At 45.8% G+C, this 22,712-nt stretch overlaps 1 protein-coding gene across 1 annotated transcript in view; it reads right to left on the bottom strand.

Annotated features, from left to right (window-relative positions):
* NELL1 (neural EGFL like 1) overlaps positions 1 to 22,712 on the bottom strand; it is a 910,256-nt gene that overhangs the window by 631,916 nt on the left and 255,628 nt on the right. The window contains exons 10-11 of the mRNA XM_054969963.1: positions 16,204 to 16,277; positions 4,724 to 4,823 (exon numbers count right to left, since the gene is read on the bottom strand). Of these exons, the coding sequence (XP_054825938.1) occupies positions 4,724 to 4,823; positions 16,204 to 16,277 (174 nt within the window). The remainder of the gene's footprint in view (positions 1 to 4,723; positions 4,824 to 16,203; positions 16,278 to 22,712) is intronic.

Raw genomic sequence — 22,712 nt, 5'->3', positions numbered from 1 at the left:
GTGCAAAAGTTGTCCTGGTTGCCCATCGACCAGCACTGCTGAGGGGGAAGACTTGGTGGCACTAGAGACTTACACTAAAGAAGATCTACCTGTGGGGGTGGTGGAGGAGGCAGAAGCGATCTTACCGTTGGGGGGAGAGGAAGATCTCCGAAAACTGTTTAAGGAGGAGGGATCTCAGGAGGAATGGTGGGGCTTTACTTCCACCCCCCCATCCCAAACTATTGGGGCTGTCTCTGACTGCAGTCCACCCATTACTCTGTCTTCCCGGCCACGCTCCACACCGCGGCCAGTAATCCTGTTATCCTCGTGAGCCAGCTCCCGGTCCTCATTTAAATCTCATGATCTGGAAGCACTTTCAGACCATCCCCAATTACCCCTGTGTGGCATGGTGCCTCTCCTGTGATGGCGTGGTGCATAGGGGCTGCGACCCTAAGCACCTGTCATCCACGGCCCTGCACAAGCACCTGCAGAGGCACCACCTGAGCCTGTTGCCTCCGGCCTCACCCTGTGCTTCGCCCTGTCCCAGATGCTGCATGTCCTTAAACCATTGAAGGACACCACCGAACTCGTCTGCTCCTACTAGGCCACCCTGAGTCAGGTCATCCCCCTGATGGGCTTGACTAGGTGCTGAACAAAGAGCTGAAGCATGAGGAAGCTCTTCTCTCCAGGGTCAGGGACCTGATCAGGAGGTTACAGGCGGACATGGCACGCTTGCATCCCCTCTGTCAGGAGGCGCTGTACAGGCTTGCCTGCCTCTGTGACCCCTGTATCAAGGGCAGCATCACCATGTGGGAAGATGAGCTGCATCAGTGGAAGAAGGAGCTCTGCAGAGAGGTGTGCAGGTTCCAGGCCAAAAAGGCAGGATGGAGAGAACAGGGCAGGGGTGAGGAGGAGGAGGAGGTGGCGGCGAACGAGCCAGGCCACGAGAGCAGATCCCAAATGGGACCACTCGAAATTTGATCTTCATTGGTGGGCTGGGCAGTTGGTAGCAGCAGAGCAGGTGCATCTGTCATGGTGGAGGACTCTGTGGGGGGGCATGGTGCACGAGTACCTTCATCTTTCGTTTTTATCATTCTGCTCTTTTTTATTTGGTGCACTTGTCCTACCTGCTCAGGTCAGGTCTCTCTCTGCATGGGGAGGTGGGCTCTACCCCCCTGGTCTCAGGGTCACTGCCAGGCTCTGGGGCCCTCGACTGAGGGGTCACCTTCTTCTTTCTTTTTGAGTTTATTGTTCAGCTCTTTTTTTGTTTGGTGCACCTGTCCTGCCTGCTCAAGTCAAGTGACTCTGTGCATGTGGAGGTAGAGCACTTCCCCCCATGGCCATCCTTGACCCCTGCTCTAAGCCTCATAGTACTGCTAAGCATGAATAACTGGGAAGCAAAAGAAGAGTGAGTGTGAGCCCTCCTCAAGATGTGCCCCCTTTCCTTGCCCCCTGAGCCTGGTAGTGGTCCTGAGACTGGGGTGGGGGGTAGAGCCCTACCTCCCCACGCACAGAGGGACACCTGACCTGAGCAAGAAGGACAGGTGCACAAAGTGTATAATGAACAATTAAACCCAGAAGGAATGAAGAGAAAGAACGAAAATCCCAGGGGAAAAAAAGTGTAGGTAGGCCTCAGTCAAGCTAAGCCCAAGGCTAAAGCCAAGAAGTGGCCCAGGCCCTGGCTAGAATAGGGATGGGGAGGAGGAAAAGGCACCCGTCCTTTCCCAGCAATACCAAGAGTTAAGCTGGAGGCTTTTCTCCACCAGCAGCTGCCAAGTAGCCAAGCTCAGTAACCCACGCTCCCTCTCTTTCCCTCCAATTCCAGCAATAGTCCTCCACTCTCTCCCACTGTCTGCAGAAACTGAAACCATGAGGCAAAGAGAGGTGCCTTAAATAAGCCAGGCTCCCATTGAACAGAACAAGAGCTCTCAGGTTGATAGTCAGAGCTGCCTAACTGGGTTTTGAGGTATGAGATTGGAGTTCCCATGGCTACAGAAGGCCCATCTCCCCCCTGCTCTTGGCTTCTATGTGACAGACTTGGAGCTCCACTGTTAGAAGGGAGACCTGCCTATCAAGCTTAGCTGGGCTAGGATAGGGGTTTCCACAGCAACTGAAGGTCTTGAATCCAGTCTTGGGGCTAGACAGGGAGAAATGAGGAAAATGCTAAATTGTCACCTGAGGCTGCCACTGAAAGAAAATATAAACCTCTTTTTTTAATATAAGCAGTAAATGGAAAGATTAGCAAAGCCGTATCATTAATACGATACTAATGTACTCCCTCCCCTCTCCCTGCCATAAAAAACATATTTCAGCCAATGGGTGAGTACTACTCTAGCTGCCCATCTACACTAAACCTTTCAGACAAACTATTTAAGTATAGTGTGAATAAAAATTACTTTACTTGAAGTAAAAAGTATTTTACTTGAAAATGTTTTTACAAGGTACTATTTCTCATTCTTTCAGTTGCAGATAAGAAAGTGATTAAATAACCTGTGTTTGTGAAGACTGACAGTGTGCTCATGGAATTGTATAGATGCAACATAAAATGCTTTTGTGTAACTTTTAGTTGAACAACCAAAGGAAGAATATGCACAATCACATCTGTCACTCAAAGTAACAATCACCAACCATAATATAGCAGTAAATTTCAACAAGGATGGCAAATCTAAAGGAAAAAAATGATTAAACTGCAATCAAGAAATTGTTCCACTTCTCTATAGTCTTTTGATGATTACATTTTAAACAAAAAGTTCTTAAACTGCAACAATCATTACCAATGAATTTGATTGCTTGTGATCATTATACATCATTATATATGTGCCTCTGCAGCAGAAGGGGAGGGGGAGAAGCTCTGATTTTAAGAAGGTAATTTGGGGCAGTTATGAATAAGGATGTGCAATTCTGTATTTTCATTTCAAACACTATTTGTTTTTATTATAATTGTTATTAAAACTATTCATTTCCATCGGTCTCATTGAGAAACTCAGTTCTGCCTGAAACTTTTATTTTACTTCCTATTTGAGCTTTACTCTTCTTACATATTAAATTTTAAGCAAACAACAGAAACCATCACAGTATTATAGACAATTAAAAGCATAACATAGTTTCAGCTATAACTTTTCTCCAACAACTGAAATGAAATACCATGAATCATGATGTTCACCCAAGGAATTGTCTCTGCCAAATTTCAGGCAGATAAGATAAAATCTCCCAGATTTTTATTCAATTAAAATTCTTACTTGTAAAGCAGATACATGGGTGATATAAAACAGATAAGATAACACAGCAGCTTACAACTGGCTACCCAAGAAAGAAATTTAGCACTACGAATCAGGGACTATTCCCTGAGAAAGCAGACCTTGCCAAGTTTATCATGTACTCGGTTTTGCTGTTTGAGAAGCAGGTTGCAGTGGCCAAGAGTGTTTTCTGTCAACTGAAAAGTAACAAACCATGGCTTAGATCCACCAAAGCTTTTCTGCAGATGGAAGAATTCTCCAAATGCTATCCCTGAGGTCTTCTGGACGCAAAATTTTATGGGATACTTTGGGATACCATGGGAATGGGGAGAAAAGCAAGCTATGCTCTGCACATGAAAATACTCCTGTGGATCCAAGCTCTTATCAAAAATTATGTTCCTGTTCATAACTGTCATAGCAACATTATGCATAAGGCTTTATTCATACGGGACTTGAACAGGTGGGAATAGAATAAGAATGGGAAAAAAGAGGAGACAAATAATGCTGCCGAGGTCACACAATATGGTGATTATAGCTGCAGTGAGGCACATACCGTAATCATAAGCTCATCTGTTGGCTACGCTGTTTCAACCGTAACAGCAAAAATTAACAAAATGTAAGTACATCATAAAATCAAAATAAAAAAGCTAAACTGGAAATAAACTGCTGTTGCTGAAAGACTATATATTGATAATTTAAAATAAAGAATGCCTGTTAAACTACAAAATAAAATCTAAAAAGTTCTGATTTGCAAACTATTTTCCTATCTTTATTTTGTTCATGGTGACAACAATCCTATAAAGGAGATTTTAGATTCTTATGATTGCTATTAGAGGTGCTTAAGGTTGTTTATACACAGCAATGCTTCCCTATTGTTCATCCACATTAAAAGATTCTATATACTTTCTTCAATCAGACTCTTCTAGCCTCCCCCTTCCCACATCACCAGAGGACTTTTTGATTAAATTATAGTTCCTATAGTGATATAGCAACTACTGAGTTTTAAAGCTTTTGTAAAAAAAGTTGCTATATTGATTTTTTTTTAAAGCCAGCACAAGCTCTCTGGTGGCAAGTGGGGGAGGGGGGTAGCCATAAAGGGAAGAAAGCAACAACATGGTGCAAATGTGGATGGGAGGTTCAAAAATCTACACCTAGCCATCCACAGAGCATGCAAACTTGCTTAGACTGCAGCATTGTAGGAGAGGTTGCACTGAAGCAGGTTTCAGACTCACTGGAGCAAAGAAGGGGAAGCCCCGGAAAGTGGACAAAAGAAGGATAACATTGTATAAGTACTTCAAAAACAAATTGCTTCTATTTGACAGCAAAGGTAGAGAAAAATAACCATTAGAAGCAATTTAAGTTAGATTACATGTACAACTGTCCCCAGTGACATCATTAAATCCAATAGGTAGTCTCTCTAAATCCAGATCTAACACTCTTGTCTTATTATGAACCACACTGTCTGTCAGCAACAGAATTCACCAAGCATCTGCTAACCTCCTACTTACCTCTGCAAACACGACAACATTGGTTCTCTGGGAGGATGTAATCTTTTTCTGAGCAGTTCAATGGAGGACAGCTCTCTGCTATTTTTACTAAAATTCCATTCTGTAAATAAATAATGTTTTGAAAAAGAACACTGATGAAAGTGAACGTGACTGGAGGGTCACATAGTTTTCAAGTCTACATCAGTGGTGACATTTAGCAACAACTGTAATAAACTGAAAGGTAGAAAGCAAAATATATTTTACATCATAACATCAAATACTGATTTAATCTATGTGGTCATTTCTATTCTCACAGTTAAAAGAAAGAGAATTTCTCTTAAACGTAAGATTTTGCAATTGCCTCTTTCTGTAATCTGTTTAACCATTTACATGCATCAAAGTTTTTCACTCAGTTTTTACTAGTGAGTTGCTTCGTGTTTTATATGTCTTTCTTGTGTGGGATATTTTTTATTTGATTAGTTTCTCTAATCCAAATACAATAGACAAACTACAGAAATAAAACAGATCTGTACCATGACTTCATTCCAGAATGATCAAGTCATATTGCTCTACGTTGCACTAAACATTGCATCTAGTTAACCTTTGAAGGTTAAAAACTAGGCCATTTTTGGTTTGTATAAGTAATATGAATCATTTATTAAAATCACTTTTTAAAATCTTGGTTCAAATTAAATATAAGATAGGCTGCTATACTTCCTGGATTTATATTCCATCAACCCCTCTCAATATGATGCTTCCTTATTTTTACTGGATATTTTGTACTATACTTTTCTTTGAAAAAACTAAACTTAGTTCTAAAGGAAATGTCTCCACATATACCATAGTATTCTAAGGAAATGCACAGTAGGAGCAGCCACAAGGAGAAGAACAAGAAATGTATGGAAGAAACTAGGAGAAGAAATAAGTAGAAATTTATTCTGACAGACATGATTTAAGCAGCCAGTTGTGTATAGAAGACCAAAGGCCTGCCTATATGAAATGTGATGAAGTAACATTGGGGCCATGAAGGACCTTTCCTTTCGTATTGTCCAGCCCACCAGTTCAGATCTGCTTCAAAAGCTCTACTTTCTTTGCTCTACTTCAGAGGTGAGGCAAGTGGTAACCAGAAACAAGGCCTTTTCAGTAGTGGCACCACACTTGTGCAATGCTCCTTATCTTGGCGCTCACCAGGTACTTATGTTGCTTTCTTTTACCATGCCAGGCCACAATGCTTCTGTTCATCGAGGCTTTTAATTAAGGAGTTGATCTTTTAATAATATTTTAATCTGGAAACAGTTATTTTAAGCTGTTGTGGTCTGGGGATTTTGTTTGCTTTGTTTTCGGGGGGTTGGTTTATGTTTTTATGCTGGGCTGGATTTTATTTCTAATGTTGGATTTTAATTAATATTTTTAATGTTTTGTTTTTAAAGTTTTAAAAAAATTGTAAGCCACCTCAGATAGGTGCTTGGAGAGGCAGCATAAAATGTTTCTAATAAAATAAAATAATGTTGCCTGATTGTATAGTAACCATATGTGTGTTGTGTGCCATCAACCTACTTCTGGCTTATAATAACTCTGTGAATTAATAACCTCCAAACCAGACTTGCTCAAATCTTGCAAACTGGAGGCTGTAGATGGTTGTTGGGGGTTTTCCGGGCTGTATTGCCGTGGTCTTGACACTGAGAGATCTCTGTCTTTTGGTGCTACACCTCTGAAGATGCCAGCCACAGCTGCTGGCGAAACGTCAGGAACTACAATGCCAAGACCACGGCAATACAGCCCGGAAAACCCCCAACAACCATCGTGAAAGCCTTCGACAATACATTGGAGGCTGTAGCTTTCTTTATTGAGTCTTCCTATTCCTTCTGCCTTCTACCTTTCCTAGCATTTCCTATTGCATTTTCCAGTGAGTCTTGTCTTTTCAGGATGTGATTAAAGTACATAACCATAGCCATTAACTATAGCTCCTGACAATAGAGCGCCTAACACAAAATCCTTTCTACTTCCCAGAACACAGCTGAATATGAAATGGACTAGTTTTCTGTGGAATGGTTGGTGAGTGAAATAAAAAGAACATCCACTCTCACAGATAGTCTCTCTATCCCCAATTAAAATTTTTATACCTGAAAATAAGTAATACTTCGATAATTATTAATAGTCGGTGGGCACAGAGATGTTCTCAGAAAAGAATGCAAACATGCACTGACAACAAGTACTCATGGTAACAACTCCATATCAAATGGAATGCAGTAAAGAAAAAAATGGGGGAAGACCTAAAAAGCAGAGCCATAACTCAAGTGGGAAGAGCGCAAAAGCAATTCAAATCTGTTCATGACTTTACTGGTACAGGATAGAAAATACACATAATTAGGCATGGGCAAGAACAGCCTTACGAACGCAAAAAAGCCACGAACAGCCCATTCGGCGGTTTGCAAACAAGCTGTTTGTGAGACCCCATTCTAGACGAACAAGTGGTTGTCACAAGATTCGTTCATTGCATTTGTCCGCTATTCGTGAAGCCAGACAGTCAGGCATCTTCAATCAATTCCCTCGGCAATGGAGGCAGGGACTGCCTGAACTCTTTCTGCACTCCTTCTGTCACCCTGGAAACCCCAATCTAAGCCCAACTTAGCTTGATGGGCAGGTCTTCTTTCCAAGCATGGAGCTCCAAATTGGTTACAATTGGTTACATGGGAGCAGACACGAGGGGGGGGGGAGGGGGAAGATTGTGTTCTGTGGCCATAGGAACTCCAATCTCATCCCTGCAAACCCTGTTAGGCAGTTCTGACTGCCAACCACAGTCCTCCTGTGTTGCTCTATGGGACCTCTGGTTATAAAAGGAACTGTGCTCACAGGCTGGCTTTCAGTTTCAGCAGGCAATTGAGTGAGAGAGAGCTGTTGCTAGCCTTTTGGGAGAGAGAGTGGGAGAGAGAGCATTGGAGCTGGGATTTTTTGTGTGTATGGTGGGATAGAGATCTATCCCCTCTGGTTCTAGGGCTGCTGCCAGGCCCTGGGGCCAAGCTCCGTGGGCACCTCAACTGAGGACTCACCCTGATTATTAGTGCCTGATCTGGTCAGGTTCCTGGGAGTGCTGGGCTAGGGCTCTACCCCCTCCCTCTGGTTCCAGGGCTGCTGCCAGGCCCTGGAACCAAGCTCAGTGGGCCCCTTGGCTGAGGGCCCACATTATTATTAGTGTGTCATCTGGTCAGGTATGTGGGAGTGCTGACCTAGGGCTCTAGCCCCTTCCCTCTTGTTCCAGGGCTGCTGTCAGGCCCTGGGGCCAAGCTCAGTTGGTGCCTCAGCTGAGGGCTCACAGTCTTTTCTCCTTTTCTTTCCTCCTTAATTCTTGTTTGCTGGCACAATGAGGCTTTGTGTAGGGGCCAAGAGTGGTCGTGGGGCAAAGCACAAAGATTGTTCTGGTTGCCCTGCAGGAAGCAGTACTGGACAAAGCTCCGGGGCAGCAGAGACTCCCGCTCCCCAAAAATCACCTGTGGGGGCTGTGGAGGAGGGTGAAAAGCTCTTGCTGCTGGGGGAAGAGGAACTCTTTAAACTGTTTGAGAAGGAGGAGGGCGAGGGATCCATGGAGGAATGGTTGGGGTTCGATGAAACATCCATCCCGTCTCTATCCCAAACTCCCGGTGCTGTCCCTGCCTGCAGTCCACCCCTCACTCCATCTTCCATTGCCAGCTCCATGGCGCAGCCAGTAACCCTTTCTCCTCCTTCCCCTGGAACAGGTAGTGGGACACGGTGCAAAGTCTCTGTATGGAGGCACTTTTGGGACCTTTCAGATGACCCCTGTTTGGTACAGCGCTGTGTCTGTGATGGCCTGGTATGCAGGGGCAATGACTTGAAGCACCTGTCATCCATGGTCCTGATTAGGCACCTGAAGACGTGCCACTTGAGCCTGTGGTCCCCGTCCTCCACAAGCAAAACATCCGGCAGGGAGAGGCAGAGGGCTACCAGCTCCTCTGAGCCGGGATCAGTGGGAGGGTCACTGAAATCCATCCCAAGCAAGAAGACTTGCCCCAACAGTGCTGCTGGTGGGAGCAGAACAGTCGGGCAGGCTGCCTTTGGGGAGGTTGTTCCATTGAGGTCGGGGATAGTGCCGTTGAAAAGGGTGAGGTCAAGGGCTCAGGAGGTGGGCATTCATGTCGTGACAGAGACGACTGCCCTGCAAGGATTCTCCCTATCCGTTGTGGAGGGCGTGGGCTTCCAAAGGCTGCTTCAGCACTTTGCCCCATGGTTCTCCATGCTGTCACAGTGCATCGTTGGACATTGAGTCCTGCCCGCCCTCTACCAGTCTGTGCGAGACATGAGCTCTAGGAGCTGTCAGCTGCCAAAGGCTGTACAGTACACTTCATGACCGATGTCTGCAGCAGCTGCCATCATGGCTACCTTGCCATCACCACCCACTGGTTGCAATCAGAGGACCTCTGCCACCCCAGACCAAGAACTGGCCTCCGGAAAAAGGCACCATGGTTGACACCGGGCTACACCGAGCTCCATGGCATAGAGAGTCCTTGCCCAGATATCCCAGATGCTGAAACACTTTAAGGAGGCCACCGAGCTCTTGTGCCCATACGAAGCCAGCCTGGGTCAGGTCATCCCCCTGATCCACAGGATCAACCAGTTCCTGGCCAAGGAGCTCAAGCACGAGAAAGAGCTGCTCCCCAGGGTCCAGGTGTTTGTGAGGATACAGGCATGTGTAGCCAAACACTTGCATCCTCTGTGCCATGAGGTGTCATACCAAATGGCCTCCCTCTGTGACCCCCAGATCAGGGGCAGCACCACCATGTGGGTGGGTCAGATGCAGCGCTGGGAAAAGGAGCTCCGCACAGCATTACTCCATTTCCAGAAAGAGAAGGCAGGACAGAGGGAACCGGGCAGGGGTGAGGAGCAGGTAGCAGAGAAGGAGGAGGTGGAGGAGGAGGTGGAGGAGCAGGAGGAGGGAGGAGGGGGGAAGAGAGCCATGCCAGTAGAGACCCACCCAAACTGCCCCACTTGATCTCTGGGCCTCGTCGGTGGGCTGTGTGGTTGGCTTCATCAAGGTCAACCTAAACCTACTTGGGTATCCCTCTGTGGGCCTGGGCTCTGAGCCACCCCAAGTCTACTGTGGTTCTAGGCCAAACTCCTCTGCTGTGGGCTCTAGCCCCCTTCAGTTCTCAGGGCTGCTTCCACAGCTGGTAACCCTTTGTCCTCATCACCCAGACAAGATTCCACTCCCTCTTTCAACCTCTCCCTCTCTGGATGGCACCAATACAACCCTTCCCCACAACTTGTCCTGCCCATCGCATCCTCTCCCTGACAAGTTCCCAGACAGTCCCTCTTTCAACCTCGCCCCCTCTGGATGGAACCAATACGACCCTTCCCAATGACCTCTCCTGTCCTGCCCATCCCGTTCTTTCCAGAAAGGCAAGAAGGTGGGTGATGTCAGTTGCCGCCACCTTTGGACATGAGGGACTACCACAGCGCTGCCACCGCCTTTGGGTCTTCCCGGTCCCACTCCGCAATGCGGCTGAAACAACCCTTTGTCCTCCTGTCCCTGACAAGGTCCTGAACATTCCCTCTTTCAACCTCTCCCCCTCTGGATGGAACCAATACAACCCTTCCCAAAGACCTCTCCTGTCCTGCCCATCCCATCTTTTCCATGAAGGCAGGAAGGTGAGTGATGCTGGCGACAGCCTCCACTAAGACACAGGAGAGGCGGACAACCCTGTCCCGGAGTAGTCTGCATAATCCTTCAAGGTGGATGTTGGGGTCTTCCTTCCCAGTCCTTCTCTGCAATGCGGCTGTTAACCCTTGGTCCTCCTCGCCCTGTCAAGCTCCTGGTCCCTCTTTTCACCTCTCCCTCTCTGGAACCACTCAGACCCCTCCCAACAGCTTCTCCTGTCCATCCCATCCTTTCCATGAAGGCAGGAAGGTGGGTGATGTCAGTTGCGGCAGCTTCCGGGCGCAGAGAACAGCTCAGCTGCTTTTGCACATGCAATTGTGCAGTACTGTGGCCCCTGTCCACAGCAATAGTTGTCCCCTCTGGGCAGGGGGGAAAGGGACCCATGGCAACCAGTCACATCCTTTCCGTGAAGGCAGGAAGGTAGGTGATGTTCGCTGCCACCGCTGACAAGATCAGTGGGTTTCTCGGCTCATGGCTTGCAATTGTTGCGTGCTTCTCAGTTCTGCAGCGCAATGCGGCCAGGAAGCCTTTGTCCTCAACTCCATGACAAGTTCCCTAATGGTCCCTCTTTCAACCTTGGCAGAAAGTAGCCTCTGGGAGACCTGGTGGGTAGGCACATGGGGGTGCCGCCAGTGAGTGGCAACACACCCGGCCCCCTAGAAGGGAGGTGGCCCACCACCATCTTCCCCAGCCCGCTAGGTCCAGCCACCGCCAACATTACCCACCCTTATACCTTGGTGGAAAGTAGCCACTGGGAGGCCTGGTGGATGGGTACATGAAGGGTGCCGCCAGTGAGTGGACACACACCCTGCCTCCTAGATAGGAGGCAGCCTGCCACCACCTCCCCTAGCCTGCCAGACCCAACGGCCACCGACATTATCCACCATTATACCTTGGCGGAATGTAGCCTCTGGGAGGCCTGGCTGGCAGGCACATGCGGGGTGGGTGCCACTGGCACTCAGCCAAACACCTCACCCCCTAGAGGGGAGGCAGCCCGCCTCCGCCTCCCCCAGCCCACCAGGCCTGGCAGCCGCCAACATGACCACATTAATGCCTTGGTGGAAAGTAGTCTCTGGAAGGCCTGGTGGCTGGGCACATGGGGGAGGGTGCCGCCGGTGAGTGGCCCAACCCCCCACCCCCTAGAAGGGAGGTGGCCCGCCTTCGAGTCCACCACTTGTACACGGGGCCGAAGTTAACTGGTGGCTCCAATTGCGTCGAATGGGAGTTTCCTGGGGGCATCGGATTTGGGAATATATAACTCCAAGATCCGTATGACAATCTTGACCAAACTTGGGTGATGGCTGGAGGAGAGCCTGCTGAACACTCCCTGTGAATATGAGCTCTCTAAGTCCAATGGGAGCCATTCTGGCTCCCACAAACAACGAACACCGAACATGTTCCTTAACATGTTCCTTGTTAGTGTTCGTCTGTTCATGTTTGTCATCAGCAACGAACAATGAACAGTGTGTTGATTTTTTCCCCCATTCATGCCCATGTCTACACATAATGGGGAACTCCACAGTATAAATATGTTATAAATAGGTTGATCTTCTGTTGCAAATATTATTTTGTTCTTCAGTAACTATTGTAGAAGCCTTTTATTCACTAAAACGTGTTGCTGTGGAATTGGGCTGCAGATTTGAACACTGCTCTGAGCTCCCATATTGAGCATAAGCTCATTTCTACAGGGCAGTTGTGCCACTTATAGGAACTAAGGGAAATACAAGCATAGCTGATAGAATTATGATGTCCAAGAGCAGCAGACATGTTCCACATAGTCTAAGATATTATTCAGCATTGAATTGAGGATCAGACAATAAATCAAGTCTAGTTACTATCAGATATCCTTGGGACAAGTACAGTGTGTTCTTATTCCACACTACTTGAAAAAAACTTTGGGAAAAATCTGGGTGTCTAGTGGGCCCATTATCTACAGTTTTTTGTAAATTCTCCCTCAGCAGAGGAGTCTTATACACAAGCAAGGGACTTATTTTTCCCAAAATATCAGGAGAAAGCACTGTGCATGTGTGAGTCTCTGGACTACAACAGCGTACATGTAAATGTCAAAGATCTGGATTAAATCACACACATCAGATGAGAGTCTCCCTTTCATTAGAAATTACAACTCTAATAAAGCAAAAAAAAAAGATTATCAGAACAGATCTTAACTAATTAGACCTACTATATAAAGTGTGGTAGCTTTTAAAATAGAATCACCACACAATGTATCAATCAAAATGCAAAATGCACATTCTTTGCTCATTCTATCTTTTGAGCAATTTTGTAAAATGTTCTACAATTACCACTCTATTCAAAACCAATTAGGAAGACTTTTCAGTTATAATTCTAAGGTGGAACAAACTTGTTTTCTTCCACTGCATGTTATGAAACCCTGGACCTCATTTGAAAACTTTGTTTGGAAATTGGGAATGGACTGATGTGATTTCCAGTGGAGATCCACTTTTTTCACCCAAACTATTTACCCAACTATTATTCACCTAAGCAGAAATTCAATTCATACTTAGATACAGAACAACTAATGAGAGGGAGGGCAAAAGTACTTGGGCTTCTCCTGGTCAAAGAAGATAGAAAATAGCTTCAGGCCTCATTGAAAGGGGAGGTGGTATAAAAATTCAAAATAAATAATTTGTGGGTAAATGAAAATCATGTTCACTTGGGCACACTTTGCAGGAGTAGGAAAAACTGGCAACAACTGGGGTAGTGTGGAGACACACAGTGAATACTAGAAGTATAATTGAACCCTAACCTTCAACATCAATATATTTTACTCTCAATGAGACCCCATCTGTAGATACTTAAATTTAGAGATGGGGTCCACAGACAGGCAAGAGAAATCTTTCTACAAACGTGAAACAAGCCCCAGGTTTGCTGAAAAATCTGACATACATACATACATACATACATACATACATACATACATACATACATACATACATACATACATACATACATACATAAAAACTTAAGGAGTTAAAATTATAGAAGAAGTGTATATAATTTTTAAGAAATGAATGACCTCAGCAGTCATTGCTAGGCAACTACAATAGAACTGCAAAACACCAAGTCTTAATTTCTGTCACTAAAAGGCAGAGGGAGAAGGCATGGCCTTCTGCAGGGCTGTTTTGACCATTGAATGAGGACTCAAAGGGGCAAGGCCTGGCAGCAACAACCAGGTGAACTGCTACCAAGCAACCTTCTTGTCTCACCCAGGCCCAGTGCTCACTACCATCCAACAGCAGCCACCCAATGAAAACCAGTTGGTGTAGTGGTTACAGTTTCATATTAGGATCTGGGAGACCCAGATTCAAATTCATATTCTACCGTGAAAGGTCACTGGGTGAATTTGGGCCAGTCACATAATCTGAGCCTAATCTACCTGACAGGGTCGTACTTATGAGGATAAAATGGAGAAAAGGAAAATGATGTAAGGTTTTTGGGGTCTCCACTATTGAGAAAGGCAGGGTATAACTGAAGTAAATTAATAAGTATAGCTGATGATGGGCAGATAAAAGGTAAGTTGGTGGGTGGGTGGGGAGGAAAAAAGGAAGCAGAGAATGTTGAGGATATGAGAATTGCCAGGAGGGAAAGAGAAATAGTATAGGGAGGAGATACAGGAGAAAGTGAGGTATCCCCCCTCGAGTACTTGTGGGTTTCCTATCACACAACTGGGCACAGTGGCTGGTAACTTGCAACTGGGCCCATTTTGGTCGCTGGCACTGCACAACTTGGCCATAGTTTTCCCAGGAAGAGGCTATCAAGTGGAAGGAAAGAGGGAAAGCTGAAGTGGGGGACAAATAAAGGTAGGTTGGCTGGTGGGTGGGAAAGAAAAAGGAAGTAGGAAAAATGTGAGGCAATGAGGGCTTTCAGGGAAGTGAAAGAGGAAACAGTAGTGGAGAGGATCCGCCCACTTGTCAATACATTTAATAGTCAACATAGTCCCATCTTGGAATACTTAAATCCATGGACTGGGGCCATATAGAGAGAAAATGGATATTTCCACATATTTATAAGGAACTTCCAGGTTTGCAGAAAAATCCTGAAAGTTATAAAATTGAAGGGGTAAATCCCCCCAAACATTGTTTGCACTTGTATAGGCATTATACTTCTGTTGAGTCCCCACACCCAAGTGAAGAGGAGGAGGGGAAGCTGTGGCTACTCTATGATCCAGACAGGAGAAGGTAGTGGTGCTACAGGTGGGAAGAGGAAGGACGAAGAGTGGGAATTTTCACCACCGCCCCCATTCCCTGCTACCACTACCCTACTGTCACTACCCCACAGAGTGATAAGGAGGAAATGGGGGTGTGGCTAGGCAGAGTGGTAGGCTGAAGGCACAACAGGGGGAGGAGGAAATAAGATTCTGCTCCCCTAAGTCTCACAGGTCCCCCACTTGTCATAGTTATTTTACAAGTCTTCAAATATAGGGGTTTTTTGCCCATAGAACTTCCTACCCCATGAAGTGTTGCAGAATTTGAGCAGAATAGAGCATATTTTAGCATTTACAGTCTCCTAGCATTATGACAGAAGAATGTGTATACAGAAAGACCTTGTACTTAGCAAGGACATGGTCTGAGCATGATTGCATGCTTCGCTCTGACTGTTTTTGCACAGCAAAACACTGGTACAATCAACATGATATCATGATTAAGCCACTCCATGGCAAGGATGGTGGACAGTTCTAAACTGTCCACCATCTGGTCCAATTTAAATGTCATAACAAACAGATTTATCAGTGATAGGCATCAACACAATTTGTTGCTGTGCCTCCATCTGGAAATGATAGGGAATCAGAGTTTGATTCAAACTACTCAAACCACAAAGCCTTTAACTGTGCTCCATCTACAAGGGTGGCGGAGAGCAAGGGTAGTGCATAAGCATATCAACAAGCTGTATTCATGTGTGTTACAAACAAGTATCTGAAAGTAGCTATTGCCTCCAGGCAAAATGTTTATTCATTTCCACATAGTAATTTAAATAAGAGGAAGTCTCCTTAGGCAGAATCCACCACAGTGATTAATTTATATAAGTAAAGCACTCTCATGAGATAAAGTGATGGTGCAGAAAATGGACTAAGGCAGTGCTTCCCAGGTATTCTTTTTTCAGATATCTTTTTCCAGTGTGGCATTTCCATGCATTGGATTCTTTTTGTTGCAGAGAAGACTGCATATAGAACATGGCCCACTTTCATATCCTATGGAGGGCATCACAGTTGTTCAATAAGAACTGAGCGTATACACCCAAAACTCCCTTTCAGCTGCTCCTTGCAGAGAAAGAACTGGACAAATTGTGTTTCATGCCATTTGTCCATCTTTATTGACCTTCTCATTAAGAAACCCCTCTTTAAGCTACCCAGAAACCAAACAATTTCTGAAACACAATTTGAAAATCATTGGCCTAATAGTGCCAGGTATAATTCTGTTTCTGAAGTAAAGCAGATGGGAGTCTGGTGAGTATCTAAATGAGTGATTACCTAGAAATTCATAAAGTCCACTTTGCGCACCTTGGAGAAAGGGCAGGATACAAATGAGTGATTAAAATCGAACATATTTTATAACTACTTCTAAAATGCCTCTTCTCTCCAGTCATGTAATTCAGAGAAGGAAGAAAAAAATTTACTTCCTAAATCAAATTCCACTTTTATTGTACTACCTAAGGCATGTAGATTGCTTCCAGTGAATCTGGGTCACCTTGTGAGGATGACAAATGCCACAACACCTAAAGCAAGATGCTGCACCTTAGTACTGTCACTTATGGATATTCCAGAATCATTTAAAAGCGAAGCAGTGGACATTTAGAAGGTTAAAAAACGTACATGGCATTCTATGCAGGTCTTCATTAAAATCCGCTGACCTTCTGCCAACACCTTCCCTCCATAGATGCATTTGGCTAGAAAGTAAAAAAAAACAAAACTGAGTAGTTAGTCAAAAGTGAATATAAATTATACAGTTCTATAAAAACAACATTGCTTCAGTATATATAAATACACTGTGGTAAATATGTTTTAGTCATTTTGTTTTCACTAGCAGTCAGTGTTAATTGCTCTAATTTATTTTGACTGTAATAGTAAATTCATTACAAAAACTATTATCTTGAAGCATTTCACCATTCACAATGACAAACCAGGCTACTTAGTGACCTGAAGGAACAGTAAAAGCACAGCAGATATTAACAGAATTAGTTCGTGGCAATGACATTCTGTAGATCAGCCACTGTACATGTATATTAAGTATGCTTGCAGGGAGTATTCAAAGCACTGAATAATTAGGCTTGTTGATGTTCAGCAATGATAAAGAGATCGCTTTAAACCCAATTTCAATGTGTAGAAGCAAAAGGTGACAAACTTTGGCCCTGTGTAACTGTAGAGTACCTCACAGAGACAAAGGGATTCAAAAAGAAAAATAAAAAAGGTGAAAGATTAAAGGGAATCTATAGTGTTAAATTTAGCTTTCTAGTATTTGGATCAACCTCTTTGTCTGATTTGTTGCCTTTGGAAATAGAATAATTCAGACAAGGAAACAATGTGAGCTACTTTGAGTCACCATTGGAGAGAAAGGTATGGTTTCAATTTTATTTATTTTCTTTAGATTTCTATTCTGCCCCCACCCCCCACCCCCAACTAGGAGGCTCAGGGTGGATTACACTCTGCAAAACAGCACACAACAAACTTACATTTTACAACTTTAAAACAACTATATAAAATAGTGCAATATAAACATTTTAAAAGGTACAAAAAAGCAGCGCAGGAGTAGTTAGTTGATCAATCAGTCTGCCACCTACTCCACCATATTAAAATTACCTGTGTGGTAGGTTAAAGCAGTTTGATGGTGGATGCCTCAAGTAGGGAGGGCATTCACCTCTATTTGGCGGTAGGGGCCAAGCTTAGCCTCAACTGTATGCCATATTAAATAAATACATAAAACTGTGCTAAATTCTAATTACAACTTTATGGCTTTAGAATATATTTCTCATCCAAACTGAAGTCTTGTGACATATATCAGACCGATCTTGAGACAGCAGAAATGTATTTAAAAACTTTCTAAATGTGTGAGCCACCTGTATTACTGTTTAGGTATGAGATTTTGAGAACATTGATACGGAACAAATGGAATTCTGTTTACAATTATTTCTTCCCCCCCGCCCGACACACAAGAATTTTCATATACACCACATTTGTTCATGTATAAAGAACTACGCACACACAAATATTACTACTTCTTATACTTCTGCTGGTGGTTCAGCCTTCCTGTCAGCATATTTATAGTTTATGCCAACAACAAAAGGGAGAGATGAGATTTTGCTTTCTGAGGAAATACAGATCTCTGTTTTGATGGAATAACAATGGTACCTGAGGCAAAAATATATAAATGCAATGTGACCAGACCACAAATTTATCTTCACAATGACAGGCCTTTCGTTATTCTTGAGGTTACTGGTTACTGATAGCAGGTACCACTCATAGCAAGGGGATGGATGTAAGATCAGCTATATGCCTGGCTAAAACAAGAAAATATAATGGTTTGAAAATTCAGACTTCACTGGATGCAGTACTAATTAAAAGACCCATGCTGCAAATGAATAAAAGCCAGAAGAATGAATTCTCCAAGTTAGTTCATTAGATTCATCTTAACTGTGAGATTTATGTATTTAGATTTTACAAATCCTTGGCTGCAGACTTACTAGCAACCCAGTTTGTGGGCCACAGGGCACAGGGCAGCAGGCATCCTCAAGGTGTTGGGCTTGAGTGGCTTTCAGAAACCACTGCATATTTGCATGGGGCCATTCAGTTCAAACTGACCAGCCAGCCAATGAGAGGGAGGCTGGCCAGGCCTCAGGGACAGATCTTGGGCAGTGAACTTGAGAGGCACGGAATTCTCTCAGGTCCTCCAGGTAGGCTTAAAAGGGGGAGCTGTCTCAGCATCATGTGCACTTGAGAGCAGTGTCTCAACTAGAGCAAGTGGAAGTGGCCACTACTGTGTGCTAGCAGTAGCAGGGAGCGGTGGCAGCAGAAGCAGTGGCAGTGTGGCAACATGGCGGAAGCAGAGGTTTCAGAGCATGGCTTCGGGGCAGCATAGGCAATACCAAGGTGGTGCTGCCCTTGCTTGGGGGGGAAGCTTGCTGCTCTACTCCACATCGGTGGGGAAAGTAGTGGTGGAGAGCGATCCCAAGGGTTGGGGGGGCAGCGGGCAGGCCCAGCAGGAGTTCATCATGGGCAAACCACACATATTTGTGTGGCTGGGAGTAAACGACAGCAAGTGTGCCCACTCCCTCTCTTTTCTCCCTTTATGGAATCATTGGGGCTAAACAGCAGGCTTCCATTGCCTCGCAACTGGGAGCAGGAGCATGCCTCCCAAGAGAGCAAGTGGAACCAGTTCTTCAGGCAGCAGGGGCCAAGAGGCAATGCAAAGGGACTAGTAAGGCCAGGACTCTCCCTGCAATGAGAAAGGCACTCGGACCAGCACAACATCTAGAGCTTCAGCCAGGGGTAAGGGGGGGGGGAGGATTGCATTGGCTGCCAAGGTGGTGCAGGGAAAGCTTGCTGTGGCAAGGGGGGGGGAATGTACTTTACAGGGCCTTCCAGAGCCCAGGAGCTGCTCTCTGAGAAGGTCAGGCAGCTGGGTGACTCTGGATATGGGGCAGTGATGAAGGCCATGGTCCTTGGGCCTGTTGAGTCCCCTCTCCAAGTGGCTAGTAGGTCTGCCTGGGGGGCACAGTAGTCTGAGGGCCTCCAAAGACAATGGTCCCCATCCAGCAGCAGTTGAAGAGATGGCCGGTGAAGAGGAGGGGACCGTCAAAATTCAAATTCGGATATTACGTGTGAGGCTTTTGGGAGCTTTTTTGCTGATAAAATCTTGTCTCTCCGTCGTGATCTCCCAGCCACAGTTGATACAGTGTGCGAACTGGAGGCCCCTTGGCCGCCTTCAGTAATAATATTAGACCTTTTCAGTCCACTCTCTGGGGACAAGATTGACAGGATCCTGCAAGCAGTTAGGCCTACCACATGCTCCTTGGACCTGTGCCCTTCATGGCTGGTGAAGGCCAGCGTAGATGGGCTACAGGATGCCCTGGAGGCCATTGTCAACATGTCTCTGAGCTCTGGGATCTTTCTGGAAGCGTTGACAGAAGCTGTGGTTAGGCTTCTCTTGAAAAAACCATCTTTGGACCTGCTGACCCAGTCAATTACCGCCCAGTTTCGAACTTCCTGTTCCTGGGTAAGGTGATTGAGCGGGCAGTGGTAGAGCAGCTGCAGGTCTTCCTGAATGATTCCTCATCCCTTGATCCCTTCCAGTCTGGCTTCCGTCCAGGACATGGAACGGAAGCGTTACTAGTTGATCTGATGGATGATTTCCATAGACAGCTGGATCAAGGTGGGTCAGCGCTGCTGATATTGTTAGATCTATTAGCAGCAATTGATATGGTTGACCATGACCTGCTGATCCACCACCTTGCCTATGTGGGGATACGAGGGACGGCCTTGCAGTGGTTTGTCTCTTTTCTCCATGGTTGGGGACAGAGGGTGGCTTTGGGGGAGATGGTGTCATCCCACCACCCATTGGTGTGCAGTGTACCTCAAGGGGCAATACTCCCCCTTGCTATTTAGCGTATACATGTGCCCCCTTGCCCAGCTGGTACGGAGTTTCGGACTTGGGTGCCATCATTATGCAGATGACACCCAATTGTATTTGATGATGGACAGACGGCCCAACTCTGCCCCAGATGTCCTGGAACGTGCCTTCGAAGCTGTGACTGGATGGTTGAAACTGAATCGGCTGAAATTGAATCCCATGAAGATGGAGGTCCTGCATGTGGGTATAGGGTCCATGGGTGTGGGACTCTGGCTCCCAGCTCTCAATGGAGTGCCGCTTATGCCGGTGTCGAGTCAGGAGCCTGGGGGTGGTCCAGGATGCTTCCCTATCTATGGAGGCACAGGTCACAGTGGTTGTTCGATCCTCATTCTTCTATCTTAGACAGGCTCGGCAACTTGTCCCTTACTTATCGACCCATGACCTTATGACAGTGATCCGGGCAATGGTCACCTCCAGATTAGACTACTATAACTCACTCTACGCGGGGCTTCCCTTGGGCTTGATCTAGAAATGCAGCTGGTTCAGAATGCAGCTGCACAAGTGATTGCCAGAGTCCCAACCATGGCACATATAACACCTATCCTCCGACAGCTGTACTGGTTACTAGTTGAGTACCAGGTCCGTTTCAAGGTTTTGGTGTTGACCTATAAAGCCCTACGCGGACTGGGCCCAGCACACCTTCGGGACCGCCTCTCCCCATATGTTCCCCTGAGGTCGCTTTGATCAGCTAATAAGCATCTGCTGATGGTCCCTGGCCCCAGGGAGGTCCGTCTGGCCTCTACCAGAGCCAGGGCCTTTTCAGCCCTGGCTCCGACCTGGTGGAATTCTCTATTTGAGGAGACTAGGGCCCGGCAGGATTTGTTATCTTTCCGCCGGGCCTGCAAGATGGAGATGTTCTGCCAGGCATTTGGCTAGGCTGTCCTCTTGTCAACCATACCATTGAAGACGGTCCACCACCCATGCAGGAGCTCACAAAGTCTGATGCAGGGCATTTTGTAAGACCCAGGCCCTGCATTTAAAATACTGAATTTTAATATTTATATCCGCCACTGAGAAATTTTATTGTATACAGAAAAATGTTTTAAATATTTTAATTGTTTATTCATGATGTTTTATTGTTTTAAATTGTATGTTGTAAATTGTTGGTTGTTACACCGCACTGAGCCCATCTGACGGGGAGGGCGGTCTAGAAATGTAATGTAATAAATAAATAAATAAGTCAGATAGTGCTGAATCATCTGGTGAGCCCTCTACAGAGGGGGAAGAAGGAGACCTTGCTGATGACTATTGGTGGAAAGCAGCCCATGACTTAGTCCTCCTGGCCTAGGCCCTTCAGTGGTGGGTACCAGGGTGACGGCCGCCAGGAAAGTAGTGTCTGGGCAGACAAAGGAAAGGGAGAGAATCCATCGGCCCTCTCTGTGTGTAGAGTTGATGATGACCCCCTGCTCCTCAGGGTTCATCTTTCCCACAAAGTGTTTTCCCCTTTTACATCCAGAAGCTGAGGAAGGGAAATGTTTGCCTCCCTCTAAGAAGGACAAAAAGGAAGACAAAGGGGAGGAGGCAGAGCACACCTTTGCCAACTGGATGGAGACAAACGGTATGGGAGTGGTAAAGGCAGACTACGCTGATAGAGGCAGCCTACGCTGACTTGTCCAACCATCTGGCTAATGTTCTATGGGCTAGGGCCTTCGCGGGAGACAGTGGAGTCATGGACTATGACAAGGCATTCTGTAAGCAGGTTCTCATAACACAACATCCCACTGAGACCTCATCAGCCAGAAGCTATGGCTCTGGCTGGTGGGCCCCCACATGTACAGGAGTGACCCACTAAATACCACCATATGGAGCTCTAGGTGGGAGTGAGCTCAGGGGGGTATATTGAGAGTACAATCAAGGATGTTGCCATCAGCCCACATGCTCAGTCCCCTGGAGGCCAGCAGCCCTTTCAGGATGTCTGGACCTCCTCCACTGGCAAACAGAAGGAAGGAGGGTCTGTTGGCAGTGGCACCCAGTCAACTGTGGCAGGAAAATAGCCCCCCTTTTGTGGGGCTAGATTAGCGCTCACCTCAGTTCACAAGGATGCTCTCTGCCTCTAGCTGGACTGCTATTCCAATGGGGGGCACCTTCTTCCTGTGGGATGAGTTCAGTAATGGCTTTCATATTCCCTCCAAAGGACTCCATGCCCAACAAGCAAAGATAAGATTTTAATAAATGGAAAACTAAAAGAAGCAATTTCAATAGAAAAAGGAACATGCCAGGGCTGTCCTCTATCACCTCTATTATTCATATTAATGATAGTGACTTTAGGTATAAAGATTAGACAAGATACAAGGATCAAAGAAATAAAAGTAGATGACATAGAATTTAAAATGAACAGTTATGCAGACAACGTGGTTCTAACAGTCTTGGATCCACAAAAATCATTACAGTATGTAATGGAATATATTGAAGAATTTGGATCCTTTTCAGGATATAAAATCAACAGGAAGAATACAAAAATGATAACTGAGAGCCAGTTTGGTGTAGTGGTTAAGAACGCGGGACTCTAATCTGGAGAACCGGGGCTGACTCCCTACTCCTTCACTTGAAGCCAGCTGGGTGACCTTCAGCTAGTCACAGTTCTCTGGAGCTCTCTCAGCCCCACCCACCTCACAGGGTGTTTTGTTGTGGGGATAATAACAGCATACTTTGTAAACTGCTCCGAGTGGGCGTTAAGTTGTCCTGAAGGGTGGTATAT

Source organism: Eublepharis macularius, chromosome 2 (assembly GCF_028583425.1).
Source record: "Eublepharis macularius isolate TG4126 chromosome 2, MPM_Emac_v1.0, whole genome shotgun sequence".
NCBI lineage: Eukaryota > Metazoa > Chordata > Lepidosauria > Squamata > Eublepharidae > Eublepharis > Eublepharis macularius.
This window is presented reverse-complemented; position numbering and strand designations above follow the sequence as displayed.